General features: G+C 36.0%; 1 protein-coding gene across 1 annotated transcript; it reads right to left on the reverse strand.

The window, feature by feature from the left end:
• fam83b (family with sequence similarity 83 member B) lies at positions 1-17,305 on the reverse strand. Its single transcript, XM_052571694.1, has 5 exons — positions 17,177-17,305; positions 13,744-14,237; positions 9,078-9,242; positions 3,521-3,645; positions 1-3,084 (listed from the first exon to the last, which is right to left on the reverse strand). Exons 2-5 carry the CDS (start codon positions 14,188-14,190, stop codon positions 1,029-1,031), a joined length of 2,793 nt encoding a protein of 930 aa, XP_052427654.1. The 5' UTR covers positions 14,191-14,237; positions 17,177-17,305; the 3' UTR covers positions 1-1,028.
• Between the last annotated feature and the right edge of the window lie 481 nt (positions 17,306-17,786).

A 17,786-nucleotide genomic window follows, 5' to 3' on the forward strand; every position in this document is an offset into this window, starting at 1 on the left:
TTTCAACATCATGACCATTCATTTATTTGGTAAGTAGCCTATTGGGATACAAGCAACAGTGACTGTATTTGTGTGCAAAAACAAACAAACAAACAAACAAAAAACTAAGTAGTAACTGTAGTAAGAGAAACTGCGTTTGACATTGTTTGTGCAGTATACTCTATACTGTGCATGTTCACTGTGAGTGAAATGATACTCATTAATGCACATATTTAATAGAGAACAGTTTTGGATCAATCATGACACAGACCATCTTAACACAAGCAACATCATGAGCTATATATAGTGCAAAAGCAGTGTGGTCACCCTTAAAGATAGCTAAGCACCAATTACCCACAAGCCAACATTATATGTTATATATTATATAGCATTTCTGTTTAGATGTTAAACAATCTGGGATATCTCTGGGAAGCATTTTACCAGGCTGAAGTGCAATTTAAAGTTGTACAGATGGTTTCTACAGCTTGTAAGCAGACATTTTTCTTTCTTTTTTCTCAGTAAATGTTTCAAGTTGCAATTACTCAAGTGACAGATGTAATGAACCCAGTCTGCCCATTATCCCAACACAAAACATTCCTTTTAAATTTACAAATAATATTAATAATAATAAAACAGAAAGCTACTACAAAGTAACAGTGTAACAGTGCTTGCAGCATTTTCCACCAGTTATATTGCAAACCTTCAACACTGGCACTAGCAATAATGCATTCAAGTAAACATCACTGTTCCAAATTTTCAAAGTCAAAATGTGTAATTTTTTTTTAATTTTTTCTACTATACCAGTTTAATATGCAATGACAGTTTCATCAAGCCATTAAACTCGAGCATCCCAGCCAGTCTGACACAACAACCTAGACAATAGTTAGGGGCAGGAGTATTGGTTAGTCTGACCATTGGAAGGTGTAGAATAGTGCTTTAGAAACCTGTTTGAAAATACTTATTTGTGCAATTTTTGCAATTCCATTTGGTCAGTAAAAAGTGGTGCAGAAATGACTAGCTTCAGCTCCAACATCATTTCACTAGTTGTTTTAGTACTTATTCTTGTGTATTAAATTTCCTACCCTTTGAATGAAACGACCAATTTTATTGTCATGTCCCTGCGCCTGCTGGTTTGTATAACTGCTATGATCATTCGTGGGCTGTCTTCTTAAAAAGACAGAATTCCTTGTTTTCTCGCTTACATGACTCTGTGGGGGTACATAGGCAGGCTGTCCTGCTGTGGGACGCCTGCTTTCAAATGAGCAAAGTGGCTCAAATCTGCTATACAGCCTGTTTACTGATACTTGCTGCTTTGACACGAGATCTGATCTGGTTAGTGTCGATTCTGTCTTCTCATTCTGAGAAATGGCCGTGGATTGTTCCTGTGTTCTGGAGGTCTCTGCACTTGCAGGGGTGTGAGAGGGATGAAGCTCTTCGGTGCTAAACCGAGGTGTAGATGCCTCTCCTGCCAGGCCAGGAGATTGATTCTCAGCTCCAGGGATCTTCCCATTAGCTCGCTTTAGTCTGATGCTCTCAATGGACTTGGTGGAATTGGCAGTGCTACCCTGGTGTTTCTTGTCTTCCGCGGTGTCATCACAATCGTAGACAATCGTATCTGTGCTGCTTCCCATTTTAAGACTTTCTGAGTTCTTTCCTTTTGGTGAGCTGTCCCCCTTTTGTGGGATGTTAAGAAGGGATTTTATTTTCTTGGTGCTCCTTTTCAAGAAGTGCTGCGATGATGCGCTGTTAGTTTTCGAAGGCTGAATGTCCTCCGTGTCCAGAAGCGTTGCTGACACAGTTCTTGAGGGAGGCTCTTGCCATATGTTTCCTGAGGTAGTTTTCCTCTCATCTGCCTTTTTGAAATCATGATGAGAGATGGACCTCTGGTCCTCTTTGAAATTTTGTGTGTACGCTCCATTTCTGGGATTCACATTTGAAGACACATCGCAGACTTTCTGTTTTCTAGGTAAAGATGCATACATGTAACTAGAGGGCTCATTAAAGTTACTGTTACATGTCTTGGACCTGGGATCGGCCAAGCTGTGTCTTTTGTATCTGTCATCTTGCTGGTAGTCATGCTCCTTGTTTGCTAATCGATTTTTGGCCCTGTTTAAACTTGCGTATATTGCATCCCTTCCAGAGCCATAGGTCATGTTACTTCCTGAGTTTTCTAAAATCTGTATACTGCGCCTCTTCAGCATGTAGTCATCGTGCTGGGCTGTCTGATTCCACTGGGTTGAGGAATACATCTGAGCGTTTGACTGTATTCGTGCTGGATCATGGATGGAGGATGCTGAATTATTGGAGTAGCTATTTGTCTCTGGTTGTTCCGGTATAGTAGACGTGAAAACAACCGATGACCTGATGCGAGAGTGTTGTGGAGGCACCATTTTATTCTCCTCAAATTGGTCCAGATAATCGTAGTTCTCATCGTAAGGGGCATCGTTGCTGTTGTTAAGGTAAGACTCTATCCTCCATGTCCGAAGGAAGGACTTGGAAGTACTTGCTAAACTGGGCAGGTTTTGCCTCATGTTGAGAATTTGTTTGTCATGGCCATGGTAAGACTGGCGCATGTTTAAGCCTCTGAACTTCGGGTTGATGACGTAACTTTCATACTGGTTGTCCACATTGTTGGAGACACCACCATAATGGTTGCTCTCTGCTGCCACGTTCCAATTACTAGAGCCATGATTGGCCAGTTTTGGTAGATACACAGGCTCCTGCCGTTCTCCTGCGTAACTGTGTCTTTTGTAAAACTCTGATGTGTCTTGAAGGAATCGAGCATGGGGTGTAACAAGTGGTCTTTCTTCAACCTCTCTCAGTGCTGAGAATCCTGATCTTCTTTCACAGGCTTGCCGGTAAACAGCATCAAGCGTATGCCTCAAATGATCTTTTCTTTCAAAGGGCTTGCTGGAATGAATCAGATATCCATTCACTATACCATTGGGCTTCGTCTCACACTGGTTCACACCTGCAATCTGAAACTGAGCTGGGACTGTCGATCGAGCATACAGCGTTCGAAATTCCTCATCGTAAGTCTCCACTAATTGGCCTGTTATAACTTGAACCATGCTGAGGTTGATCTTCTCGTAAGACCACATGAAGCTGTCAAACAAGAAAGGAAGACAAGCATAGTTATTAAATTCATTCCTAGCAACATATGCACATGTGTTAGAAAGCAGTTCATTCTGGGAAAGTTTTAAATGACTGCAATCATTTGAAAAATGCTTCTGAGAGCCAGAAATTTGTGCACTTTTTGTTGACATAGGTTAAATGTTTTTGGAGTCCTTATATAAAGTGTCCCAAAGAAGGATATGGACACTGAAGACAGATTTTGAATGCATTTTTAAGCATAAATGGCTTTAGATTATAATGCAATAGCCATTTATTTTTATTTGAGCAAATCTCTTCACAAAAAGTAATTTGCATTACAAAAATAATAATAGTAACAATAATATAAATGTATATATAATCTTCATCATCATCATCATCATCAAATTAATTAAAAAGTAAAATAATAATAAAACAAATACCACCTCACCTGTATGATCCAAAAAATACCTTTTGGCAGTCTACCAGAATAAATTTCTGCCCCATTCCTCCATGGAACTTTACCCCAGATTTGCAACAATATTCCTGGCCTTTCACTGTGCGTATCCTCATATTCTATAGCAAAGAAAAAAAGAAAAGAAAAAAAAAAAACAGTTATATTTTAGCAAGACAACAAGCAAATAGAAATATGCAAGTATGCCTATATGTATATATGCCAAGCTTTCTGAGGGGAGGGTTCTGGGCTCAGAATGTAGCCCAAAGCTGGAGAACTCCCTCATTATCCCAAGCTGGGATAGGAATAGTTAAGGAAGGAGGAGTTAGGGTGGAGAAGGGATGCCAGAAAAAAGTGAAGTTGGCTGTATACATATTTAGTGTTAGGCTAATTAAGTTGATTATCTGAACGTGCTCTTACTGTGCTCATTCGGTTGATTACCTGAACTGTTCCTTTAAAGGTTGTTCTTATTATAACATCAAGTACTTCGGTACAGTGTAATCGATTATTAAAAAGTCTGATGCAATATAACTTCCACCTTAATTTTATTTCTTGCTGATGTGAAGATTTTCATCCAGCCACTTTTTATTCATTCTGGTTTTTAAGATGTACTTAAAAATCAATTCCCAATGAACAAAGTCCTGTCCAGCATTTTTTCCCTACCAAATATCCATTTTTACTCAAACATATGTGAGCCTGGATCACAAAACCAGTTTTTAATTTGCTGGGATATATTTAATAGCCAAAATATATCGTATGGGTAAATATTTTACATTTTATGTCAAAAATCATTTGGGATATTAAGTAAAGTTCATGTTCCATGAAAATTATTTTTACATTTTTTGTACATTTTTGAATAGTAAAATTAGATTAGATTAGATTAGATTAGATTAGATTAGATTCAAGAATCAAGAAGAAATGTAGTTAGCATCTAACCAGAAATGCAAAAAGCAGTAAGTACAGAATATATAGTCTACAATATGTTACAAATGTACAATAAATATACAGTTAAGGCTATGGACATATCTGCATGATATACAGATACTATGATCATACTATACAGATGGATTATGTAATAAGTGTATTTACACTAAAAGCAGAAACTATGAAGATAACTTACACTAGTGCAATGCCCATTAAAAAGGTGCATAGAAAAATATTCCAGTGTGCAAACGGATTATTCCGTATTCTAGATGAACAGATAGTAGTGCAAGTAATAACAAGTTAACTGTTTTTTGTTTGTTTTTCTGTAAACCAGATGTAGTGTTGAGGACATGAATTGGTAAGAACTTAATTTGGACCATTTTAAAAGCAATTTTCTTAGTATTTTGAATTTTTTGCACCCTCAGATTCCAGATTTTTAAATAGTTGTATCTTGGCCAAATATTGTCCTATCCTAACAGACCACACATCATTTGAGCTTATTTAATAATCTTTAAGAGGATGTATGGATCTCAGTTAAAAAAAAAAAAAATTGACCCTTATAACTGGTTTTGTGGTCCATGGACACATACTGTATGCTGTATTTGGTGTTTCATGCTGATTTGATGAGAAATTACACAGAGACATTGTTAAGTCTGTTTAGCAGAAAGAAAATGAAAGGCAAGCAAACCACATTATTGCTGTGTAAATACAGATAATGTCAGGAAGTCTGTCTGGTGAGGCCAAGGGTCCTTTCTTATCACTGCTGCTAAAGCGACACAGCTGTTAAAATGTATATGTACTAGGGGTGTGACGAGACACTTTCTCATGAGACGAGACGAGATGAGACACGAGACTGGGTACACGAGTACTAGACAAGATTAGATTTTTTTTTTTTTTTTAAGACATCCTCAATGATTAAATATATAGGGAAAAACAGTCTTTATTCAACTGTAAAAACACAAAATGCTAAATAAAAATGTAGGTGCATTTTGAAATCAACTTGTACTGGATGAAATTTAACATCTATTTAAAAAAGAAAATTGAAGCAGTAATAAACAACATATAAACACTGTAGAAGGTTTTGCCACAAACTCAACTGACAGATAAGTAATTACATTACAAAAATTATAAATATTATAATAGTCTATACTTTAAAGTGGAAGTGAAGCAGTCAGTTTAGTAAAGTGATTTGCATTTTAATATTATATATATATATATATATATATATATATATATATATATATATATATATATATATATATATATATATATATATATATATATATATATATATATAAAATGTATCCATTTAAAAGAATGAAGCAAGACTACGGCTTTCTTCTTTCGTCAGGGGGTTTGGTGACAACATCTGTGTTTTTCAGATGGAATTTTAAAGAATGCGACACACATCTCCTTGAAAAACAACAACGACAAACGCTGAAATCATGCGAGCATCAGGCTCACTTCTGTGTGTAGAAAATGAAACTGCGAGTAAGCACCATTCATTAACAGACTAATGATGATGGGCATGTCTTGTGCAACTGTAAAATGTAAGTTTATTGTTTCCACTGCAAAGAAAGTCTCTTAAATTTAATTTAAAATAGTAAATCAACCATAACAATTTCAGGATTTATATCAGCTGCTGTTGCTATGTTATGTATTCAAAAAATGTCAGTAGCAGAAAAATACTCCGATGTTGGCACTTAGTGGGGTGTGGTGAGAAAAAAATCTTAATTGCAGCTTGTTTTTCATAAAATAATAGTTAGTTAAAACCCTCTAGGAAGAAGTGGGAGGGACGGTGTTTCCATTTCATAGCTTCTTTATATGGCTCATCATGAGAACATGAATATTTCCGTCACATTTGACAATAGAGTTAACTGATTTGCTTACAAAGAGCAAAGAGGATATTTAGTTGAAACTGATCAGGTCAAAAATATTTTCTAATCTTCTTTTGTTGGTTATGTACAGTAGGCTATATGTTTCTCAAAGTTTCTCAAAGAACGGCTCTTTAATTTCAACAACTTTAATTTCCTTTATCACCCTGAACAAAGAACAAACATTTCTGAGAAACGAGACCTCTGAAAAAGAAACAAGAGTAACAGCATGACAGGTTTGCAGATTGCTGTTGACATTTTGTTTTTCTGGTTATGCGTTCTGTCAGTCACATCTTTACATTGACATCAGCCCCATCCATCAGCTTAGAAGAATATAATGCAGATAAATGAGGAAATCTTGTCAAACGCAGGAATCAAATATATGTATCTAATAACAAAAATTGCATTTGTTGGCATCAACATCACAGATATACTGTACAGCTGCTGTCCCTTATTAATAAAATTATTCTTCAGTCATTGCAAGGAATGGGTGTTCATTTTACAGATAAAACTAAACTCCTCCATGTTTATAAAATTGTCAATTATTAAAGGGGTCACTGATTATGATTTCACCTTAACTTTAGTTAGTGTGTAATGTAGCTGTTTGATCATAAAAAAATAATGCTCAAACTTCAATGAAAGGAAGAAATTGTCTTTTACAGAACTCACATCATATGGCCTACAACAAGTGGCTGGTAGGGACTACAACAAGCTACTTCCTGGGTCAGTGATGCAAAAGAGGGGGAGGGGCAATGTTGGTCTGCTTTAAACCTTCTACACACTGCACAATTTTAGCAATCCTAAAAGATCATTATAAATCTCTCTGTGCAATATAGATCTAATAATCTTGTATGACATGCACTCAATACTGTACGATGTTGACACCTTGTAACACATGCAGTAGACCAAGTTACTATTGAAGAATAAAACGTCTAGTGGTAAACAAAAACAGTATGACAAAGCACAGTTTGGCATCTGTAATTTTTATGTTTGCTGAAAAAAAAGAGAAAGTTGTGAAAGAGGGAGTTAAAAAAGAGTTAAAGATGTAAGTATTTACATACAGAACTACCAAATATTGCTACAAGTGTGATTACATCATACATCATTCCTGTTAATAGTGTTCATCGTCTGGTTGACTGTCTTGTATAAATTTTTCTGAACATTTCTGTCATATGCACATAAACTGACAGTCACCACTGATAAGTTGCTACTAATTATTGTAGAAACTTAATTTTCTGTAAAGCTGCTTTGCAAAGATTTGTTTGAGAGTGTGTGTGTAAAAAGTGCTATACAAATAAACTTGAATTGAACTGAATTTAGTTTTAGCGCATTGTTCCATTGAACAACACAAGATTCAGGTTCATTTTTATTGGCTGGGCAGTAAATGTGGGTCATAGCAGTGTGCGATGATCATGCTGCATTTCTGACCCTGTGAAAAAATATCTTTGTACGGAAGACCTTGACAACAGCCGTCTCTGAATGGCTCTACACACCGCATGAGTTTCCATGTTTCCAAGACAAAAGATTGGCATTGTGAATCAATCTTGCCGATTTCTGTGATTGTGGCTTCTAAATGGTGGTCATATATTGTACAGTTAGAGATGTTCAAAGACGGCCATTGTCACAGTCTTAGGACCAAAAGCATCATACACACAAAGTCACAACACTGTTATGGTAAAACACATGACACTGTATTTGTGTGCGCTCATCTTTTAAGTTGGGATAAATTGAGCCAGAATTTTCTGGGACAACATTATGACAGTTTGTATGTCGGTTCATGTCAGGATGTCGGGATACTCCATCCCAAAATTACAATTTTGTCAATAATCACTTAATGACTTTGTTTGTCTTCGGAACAAAATTTAAGATATTTTGGATGAAATCCGGGAGGCTCGTGACTGTCCTATTGACTGGCAAGTAAATTACACTGACAACCGTAACATTTTGTACGCAGAGAAAACAATAATAATGACTTTATTCAACAATTTGTCTCCTCTCTCTTTCTGCATCACCCTAGCGCCATTTTGAAGAATATCTGCTAAATACAAACACCATTCATTCTTCTGTGCCAACCGTGCTGCAAGGATACAAATTGTTGAATAAAGTCATTATTTTTGTTTTCTTCACGTACAAAATTTTCTTATCGCTTCATTACATTATGGTTGAACCACTGATGGCAGATGGGGGTAAGTGATTAATAACAAAATTTAAACTTTGGGGTGAAGTATTCCTGTATGTTTCAGTTCAGAGTGTGTTTTGATCCAGTACACACATTCTTGTCTCCGTTAGCGAGTGCAGTCAATTAAGAAAACCCTTTCAAGCACAGGTTCATACCTTAAGCAGTATGCTTCCCTCTTGTCAATGGTAGAGAGGCAACGTATTTATCTAGAGCTGCACTGTTCTCTTGAGCAGAACAGGATGCTCAGACCCTCTCAGACATGCACTTCACTTCACTGCCTGCTCTGGATTTCAGTGAAACCACACATTGAAATGCAACCAAACACACACTTTCTGATATGCAGTAGCGTTGTTAAAAGGTGTATACAAGGCAAAGCCAGAATCATATCACTGGACCAAAACATGTTTTGGAATATTTTTCCATCTCTACATTTGTTTTATTCTTCTTTTATTTCATTTTTTTGCATGTTTGTTTTCTAAAAAGGGTGTTAATATAGTAAAGGATGCTGTTCTGGGATGGAGATCATTTTGATGACACATGATTTGAAGGCAATATACAGTAGAATACGGTCACTTACCCTGAGTTTTTGGATTTGGATGTCTTGTTTTTCTATCATATTGAGAAAGCTTTTGAAGTGATTGTGGTCGAGGAGAACGTAGACAGAAACACCTCTGACTGAGGCATCCACCATTTCTTTAAAGATGTCCACATCGGTGAAAACATCCATTGCAATTGCTATGACCTGTACAGACATAAAAATGAAAACATCAGTCAAAATGTGAGGATTTTGTGGTGTTCGCTTTCAGAGACAGGCCGTCTCTGATATTATCTTAAACCAATGATATCCCTGTCAGTTACACAAAGCAGAGGTGCGAACCAAAGTTGTCAGCCCAGAAGCTGCTTCGGTTTATTAAAACGACACCCTTGTTTTTCTTTGACTCAGAAAAAATGCATATAGACTGATTTTAATAACGTGAAAGGTAGCCTTCATGAAACCGACAGTATGTATTTTCTTGGGCCTTTTGCTTAATATTAAACAGAAAGAAGTCAGGGGAGAAGACTCTTCAGTTTGTATTATTAAAAGGCCTAGTCCGAGCATTTGTCTTTCAGGAAGACCAACATTCCTTGATTCAAGCCTCGACAGGTTTAAGATGTTCCGTTAATGCTGAATGAGTCTTAGAGAAAGTCGTATTTGCCACACCTTTGACAACATGTACTGATTAACAAATGATTAATAAAGAATTTCTACAGAAATTGACGAGATCTTGTCAGTATGAGAAATGTTGCCCAGCATATAATCTTGAGCAACGTTTACAATTTTGTATGTCAAATAAAGCAATGAGAGGCTTTATGAGAGATTTTGCCTTGACTAAGGTTGTAAGGTACCACTCAAAGATGCGCAACAGGGGTAAAAACAGCAATATGAAAAAAAATGCTTTATAAAATAAAGGTTGAAAATAAGCAAGCCTTCAGTAATGCTTGTTTAGCTCATTCATTCTCCACACGCTCACATTTTTAAACCGAGCATATCTTGTTGACTTGGACAAAATAATAACCCAAGTGCTTAAGGGTTAACAGCATACGCAAAAACATATTGGTAAATACAAGTAAATGGTTATAATGGCAATTAAAAAGCTTTAAAGATTTAGATTTAAAAAGCTTGCAAAAAAAAAAAAGAAAAAAAAGAAGACATTTCTCACACCTGCTTTCATACATTTATGCTAAAAATCTGTCAACACATCAACCAAAAAAAATCGATATATTCCATTGTATAATGCTCTTATGTCTAAATAAATGAAACCATCTTTAGATTAAATGAATCTTGGCATGGCAGAGGCTAGTATATCAGTCAATATCATTTGGCACCCTAGATGAGAATCCTCCCCCCAAACACACCTGACAAGATACTGTATAGATCGCTCAAGTGTTTCATTGCTGTGAGTCGACTATAGGGAGCACATGTAATCAGAGATCCAGAGCCACATGAGGTGCAGTTCATTCAGCACACTGAGATTGGTTTGGCCTCATGAGATACGGTCCTAGGTGGTCACCTAATGAGCCTGACTCTGCTCTGCACTTGGGGGGGGGGGGGGGGGGGGGGTATACTGAAAAGTGATCCATCATGATCAATCAATTAAAAGGCTTCTTGCACTGAATATGGAAACCAAATATTAACATTACTAAATCACACCAACCAATCTAATTTTAATAGTTTACAGCAAGTAGAAACAGGTAACAATTGTGGGTTGCCACATAATGCATTTTAATGTATTAACAAATTAATAATGATTAATAAATTATAGCACTATAAGCATATCCAACCTTAAACATACATACTGTACACTTTAAGTGGTATCTCAACTTCTTGATAATTAACAATTGTAAAACGTAAACAATATTATCCGCCAGCAAAAAGAATGAAAGTTACAGTAGATGTATTGTACATCTAATTGTACTTAAGTACAATATACTCACACAGAGCAATACTATATAGCAAATTTATGCTGCTTGATTAATAATTTTGGTACAAAAGGTTAACTATATTATGACTTAGCTCTATATGCAAAGTTGGATATACAGAATATCTCACTTTATCTGCATAAATACAGTATATGCATGAAGGATGATGTAGAACATAGCAAATCTCAAAAGTGAGATAGCTTGTATCGTTGCAAAATGTAAACTATAGTATTATCGCTCAGCTCTAATTGGCTATATATGATTATGTTAAAATATTATTTTCATTAACGTCACATAATCTGGGAGCATGCAATCCAGGAACTTGTTCAATTGTGCATTGTTATGTAGACTGTAGATAATCATAATAGTAATGACTCACAAGTATGTATTCATTCAAAACCTTTTAAAATTCAATGATATTCCACACCCAAATATGGATTGGGAAGAAACATAAAGTCCATTATATAATGTCTAATCAAATGATAAGATCACATCCTTTTTTTTTTTTTTTTTCACTCATCAAGTCATACAATTTGACCAACAGTGAATTGATGAGAGCAAATTCGGACGATATTGTTCTCAGTCACAAGCATGCATCTCAGTCCATCTTTGTACAGTGATTATTAGACGTGCTTAATCATTATTAAATGAGCCAAGGCTTTAATCATCTCTCATAATCACAACACAAAGAAAACTGCATTACTTAGAAAGGAGGCATTGCTTTCTCACTTATTACTAATGAAGACTGCTCCACACCTCAGAAGCAAAGGCTTTCTTTGCATGACTAAATGTTTTTCTTTTTTTCCTTTTTTTTTTAATGTGGTAAAGCTTGCTTCTCATAGGCACACCTACATACTTCTGGCACTCCTGTCTCATCAACTGCAAAGGGAGTGATCATTTCAGCATTGCACATTGCACAACTAGTTCCATTGTTTGCTGTGTGTTTGTTCAGCACAGTTTAGCTGCCACTGTTGCTGGGGAGAGACTTCTGTATTGTGTACATGACTGATGCCTGAGGGAGAAAGAGATGCACCTGGCCTTATTACATCTTTAGCAACAGTTCAAGACGTCACAACTCTGGGCCTGCTTTCAGAAGTCATGATTTAAAGGAAATCAATTTACAGCCTCCTCTGTGATTATCTGGGAATCACGGGGTGAACTTTTCCTGTACTCCTGTAACAATGCAACGGTTCATTGCTCTGACAGACAGCAATGCTGCTCTCATCAGTACCTTGTGCAAAAAATGTATACAAGATTATGGACACCTAATCATTAATATTATTCAGAAACCGAAAAATAAATAAATAAAGCAAGCATTCATACATTGGAGTCAGTTTAAGGGTTTAACTCTGAAGCCAAATTTCAAAAAGAAACAATTGAACTGTAATGTAAAATAAATACATAAATAATTGGCCTTTTCATTTTTAATCAAAATGTCATAAATGGACCCTCCAGTCACAACAACAGATCCACTCTGGTATCATATGCAGGACTTCTCCATTCATTTAGACTATTTAAACCCCGCCCCTTTCTTACGACTGCCTGCAAGCTCACATTCAGTCAATCCAAACAACAGCAGATGAGAGAACATTGTGACTTTAATGAGAAAACAGATGCTATGGCATTTCATTTAGAAAATGTTGCACTATCATGGCAGATTTTTTTTGTATTGCCTCTTGTAAATAAATGGGTGCAAATATACCATTCAATTTTGAGGCAATTCATTTAATGTAGGCATTAACTCCATACTGTAGGGCTTGTCAAACTTTAGCTAAATGTATCAAATTACAGATACACAAAATGAAGTAGCTAAAAATAGATTTAGAATTAGAGTATACTCTGAGAGCCTCTATGATGTTTTTTCTTTATAGTGTGCTAACATAATTTATTTAGAAAGATTTTCTCTGTACTTTAAAGGTAGAAGCTGTCTACAAGGCTTAGCGCTGTAGGAAAGCACGCCTATATGATAGGTGATTCCAGTGAAGATCAAAGACAAACTTTGTATCTCAACATTTAAAAGATCTCTGCTCATATAGCCTTGATCTGTTACTATTCGTCCCTGAAGAAAAACAGCAAGCTATAATAACAACTCACTCTAGAGGATGCCTAGAAAATACCTTTTAACCTTAGAAGCACTGACCTTATTTGAGGAAATAATTTTCTCATATTATATGGAAAAAAAAAAAATATGATAATTATAATAACAATTGGCCTTTTTCTTAGCTACCTTCATTTTTTTTCTCCATAGACATTTAAAAATAGCAAACAAAAAATTGCAAACATTAATCTTAATTAAAAAAAAGTATTTTTAAATCATAAAATCAGACAAAAAGTGCTTCCTTACAGTTTTTGAATGAACAACTCATTCCTCGAAGCATTGGCGGATGATGATGCATAAGAGAATCAATAACAAACATGTACTATGATTAAGTCTTTGCTTATTTATAGGTACAATATAGACTGACATCCAATATATTTAAATGCATACAAATATGAACAGTGAAACCAAGTGAAACTAATTTTCCCAACCTGACGGGTGCAATGATGCTTGGATCACTCCTTGTGGGTTTTGAAACCACAACCTTCCAATTACTAACCAGATCTGTTACCACTAGGCTACAATATCATTCAAACGCTCAGTTTTGATTCTAGGGCATTCTTGAGCTTCTTGCATGCATGTTTCTTAAGTCTAAGTACAGTTCAAAGCACGTGATCTACAGAAGGACTTGTTTCAAAGAGGCGTTTATTTACACCCTTTCAGCATGCTGTTTTATCAACATTACCTGCCTGGCATCCTGTATTTGTTTGCGGATCACTTCCTTGATAGTGGGGCTGTTTTGCTTTGGCGGGTGGAACAGCAGGTCTATCTTGGTCTCGAGTCTTCTGTGCGGGACGTCTGGCCAGCCTAAATCCAGGTTTGGCGGCTCAGTGTCGGAGTGAGTGGGCCAGTATGTGCCTGTGGAGGTCGTATCATCCTTTGTACAGTCCTCTTCCTCTGAGTGGTTGCTGGTGGAAGGCTGCACAGAGCTCTCTGTAATATGGTTGATTTCCTCTTCAGAGAGGAAACCGCATATGCCTTCCTCTTTGATGAAATTTTGATAAGAAGCTTCTCCCTCTTTAACCAGGCAGTCGATGGCTAACCGATATGCTTCCTTGTAATGTGGCTGTATGTAATCTTCTGCCTTGAACTCTCCCTTTGAGGAGGACAGCAGTGAAAAATCGGATTCCATCACGGGGTCGATTTGGATTCCTCAAAATGCTGTATAGCCGTTGTAACCTAAGAAACAACACACATTATGTTTAACAATTCTGTACATCAACAATATTATGTAACAGCTCACCTAGATACATGCATGATAGCATCTTTTATGGATTTCAAGTTTGGTTATTTTGTCGGTCCCTTTGGAGCATTCTGTTGCACCCACGGGTCAACTGCTGTAACTCTCATTAAAGTGTAAGTGGACTGTCTGATTATTATCCGCTCGTTTCCAAATGTACATTCTACTGACTATAAGTGACTTTGCAAGAACGTCAACTTATGCTAACCTTAACCCCAACAGTCTACTAAAACTCTACTAACACTCTGGTAAGAGGGATCATCAAAAAGGGACCATCACAATAAAGTAAAACCAGAGATTCTTCTTTGCTATTAAGGCTGTGTTTACCAAGCTTTATACATTTCTTGCTTATTATTTTCAGCCACGTATTCAAAATGTCCCCATTAAGACCCTCAAAGAACAGCCATTGCAGGCTTCTAGACAAGATGTCTAAACAAAACCGCCCAGAAAATGTAATAATTGCTGTAGTTTTGAGCTTCAGGTCCTGCCATTTGTCTTAATGCTGTTGCTATCATGGTTTGTGTCATTGCAGGAACTGCTTGTATGAACATGTTACTCCTCCACAATCATTTGGTCTGGAATGATGACTCTCATGCATCAGTACCATTACTCTGAACTTACTTTGCACTTACTTTTTTTTTTTTTTTTTTCATGATGTATCTTTAAATACATCATATCCTGGGACCCATACACATTTTTGTCTAGTAAATCCCACCTCCCCTCAACACCGCCCTACACCAACTAGCTGCAGTAAGTAGAAAATCATGTCTGTGAATGTTAGGCATTTAGACTGGACCCAAATGTTCCCTACCCAAAGTTAATTTTTCATTTGGAAATATGTCTACATGATTACTGCACTTGTCAAGTCATTACACCTGGCTTTTAATACTGAATATATATATATATATTGTTTTGGTTGGTATTATTCTTTTTACTTAGTTATTTGTAATATTAATTATGATCAGATAAGTATTATTATTATTAGTAGTAGTAGTAGTAGTAGTAGTAGTAGAAGAAGTAGTAGTATTAGAAACTGATGCATTGCCTACCAGAGCTGATGTTGTCTTCATCTCATGTAAGTCTACACAAATACTGTCTTATATATATATATATATATATATATATATATATATATATATATATATATATATATATATATATATTTTTTTTTTTTTTTTTTTTTTTTTTTTTTTTTTTTTTAAATGAGAGCCCATTTAAAACACTGAGCAACAGCAGTGAGCAAACTCTCCAGATGTAACATGTTCTGCTGCTGATGAAACTGTGACTCACTGTTCCTATGAAGAAGCTGTCCTGGTTTTTTTTTTATTTTCTTTTTTTCTGAAACTGTGAGAAAATGTTGACATTATTGAATAGTGCTGCTTTGTTACTGAGTTTGGCCACCAGACGCTACCAGAACATTTTATTTCCAACTTAATAATGTTTGCTAGGTGTAGGACAGTTCGTTTAGTTAGCTGACACTTTCTAAATGTTGCCGCTAAGTAAGTCTATAAGCCCCGAAGAAAAATTGTTATCCCAATCATTTCAATAGTTGCAGAACCCTTCAAGCCTGCTAATGGCCACTTAGACACAACTGTCTGAGTCAGTTGTCTAATCTGTAACTGTCACTTTAACAGGTGCTCAATATAGTAACTATAATGTAATGAAACATTCACGATTAATATGATGCTTTCCAATATTAATAATATTTAACTACATTTAATAAATATAAAATAAATACAAATTATGTACTTCACCTTCAACGAAATTCAAAATTAAGACTGAAACAGTGGGCACATTAAGCATTAATAGTCCATCATAATGATGTGTTGTTTGTCTATATTAAGGATTTGATAGTATATTGTCGAGTAAATATTCAAATCAACCAATCAATCAGTCAGTTGTGCATATTAACAGAGTTCTTCAGAAAAAAAAAAAACATGCAATTCATATGGAAAATAATATTAGCTTTTTCTGTTTGCTTATTGCAGGACAGTTAGTTACAGATGGTATATCTATTACCAAGTAACAGTAACTTTCGGATGAAAACCAAACACTGCAAAACCTTGATGCCATTAAAAAAATAAATAAAATAATAATAATAAAAAAAAGGTTATTTCCCAGAATCCATCAAGGTTCATCCCATTTCAAATTCATCCCATCAGGCATAATTAATTCATTCAACTTGACGTGACTTGATCAGCAGGTGCTGAGATCTCCACAGGCCTAAAGCATTGACAAGGAGTTGGCATGCAACACTTAAAGTTATTCGGAGCCCCACCTGCTCTGACATGCTGATTAATACGCTGACTGAGTAGCAAAGGCAGTTTTGGTATACCCAAACTAAATGCTGGGTATTTAACAAATCATTTTGTGGTTCTGTGAGAGAAATTTGTTACTACAATAACACTATTTTTATTGCGTTTGGATTTTACCTTTTATATTGTATATTCAAAAGATCTTAAAAATGTATTTTGCTTGCAAAAGCACAGTTTCACTAAACAAGTAATTCAGAAAGAAAATAAGAGAAAAGCTAATTTTGCGAATTTCCACAAAGCTTTTCAAATATCTGTTCATCTTCTAGATCACAAGACATCAGCACATTCCAAAGATAAATCTAGAACTAAAATCTATTTAAATCGTTTGTGAGAACCCTAATGAGTTCATTGTACACATTCTCAGAACTAGTCCGTCACAATGTCATGCAATAGAATTGTGAAACATTTCTTTCAATATGCAAAATCAATACAGGCAGATATATAGCAAAGTAACCTGTCATCTGTACTCTGCAGCTTTTTTTTCACTGGTTCCAAATAATTCAGTACTTCAGTAACATCGAGTTATACATTCAAGCCTTTGCCATTTGTAAAACGTTACTTACTTAAAAGGAAAGCATCATAATGTGTCTCTTAGCATTCTTATCCTGTGTTGTACCAGCAGAGATGAGGTATGTCACAAGCTAAAGGAGGTTTGTTCGTCTCTGAAGAAAAAAAAAACAATGTGTCTGAACAGGTGAAGTGCTGAAAACCTGGTAAAGGGTGGGGACTCAAGTTTTCACATGCAAATGATGAGAGCGTCTCACTCGCCAGAGGCAGTAAACCTGTCTGACATACCGAAGACACGCCTCTTCCCCTCTATCTTTCAGCCTGCGCCTCTATTCTTTCATAGAGTTCATAGTTCACTGAGATAAAGTTGACCATTTCTATTTCTGACAGAGTCTATCGTCTACTCACTGACAGGGGATATGTTTTGTAAATGTGACACGTACGAAGTTTCAGTGACTTCAGTGGTCTTTTTTAATGAATGAATTCATTTATTTTTGGAGGCATGTTTTGATCTATCAAAACACTCCTCGCGCTATCCATGCACTGTCGTCTTTAAATTTATGTCACAGGTCGGGGGGGCCAAGCCAGACTGCACCCACCCCTGAAACCCAGGATCACCTCGGGGAGCGTACCAGAAGAACCAGACAGACGAGAGTATAAAAAAAT

This window comes from Carassius gibelio, chromosome B13 (assembly GCF_023724105.1).
Source record: "Carassius gibelio isolate Cgi1373 ecotype wild population from Czech Republic chromosome B13, carGib1.2-hapl.c, whole genome shotgun sequence".
Classification (NCBI taxonomy): Eukaryota; Metazoa; Chordata; class Actinopteri; order Cypriniformes; family Cyprinidae; genus Carassius; species Carassius gibelio.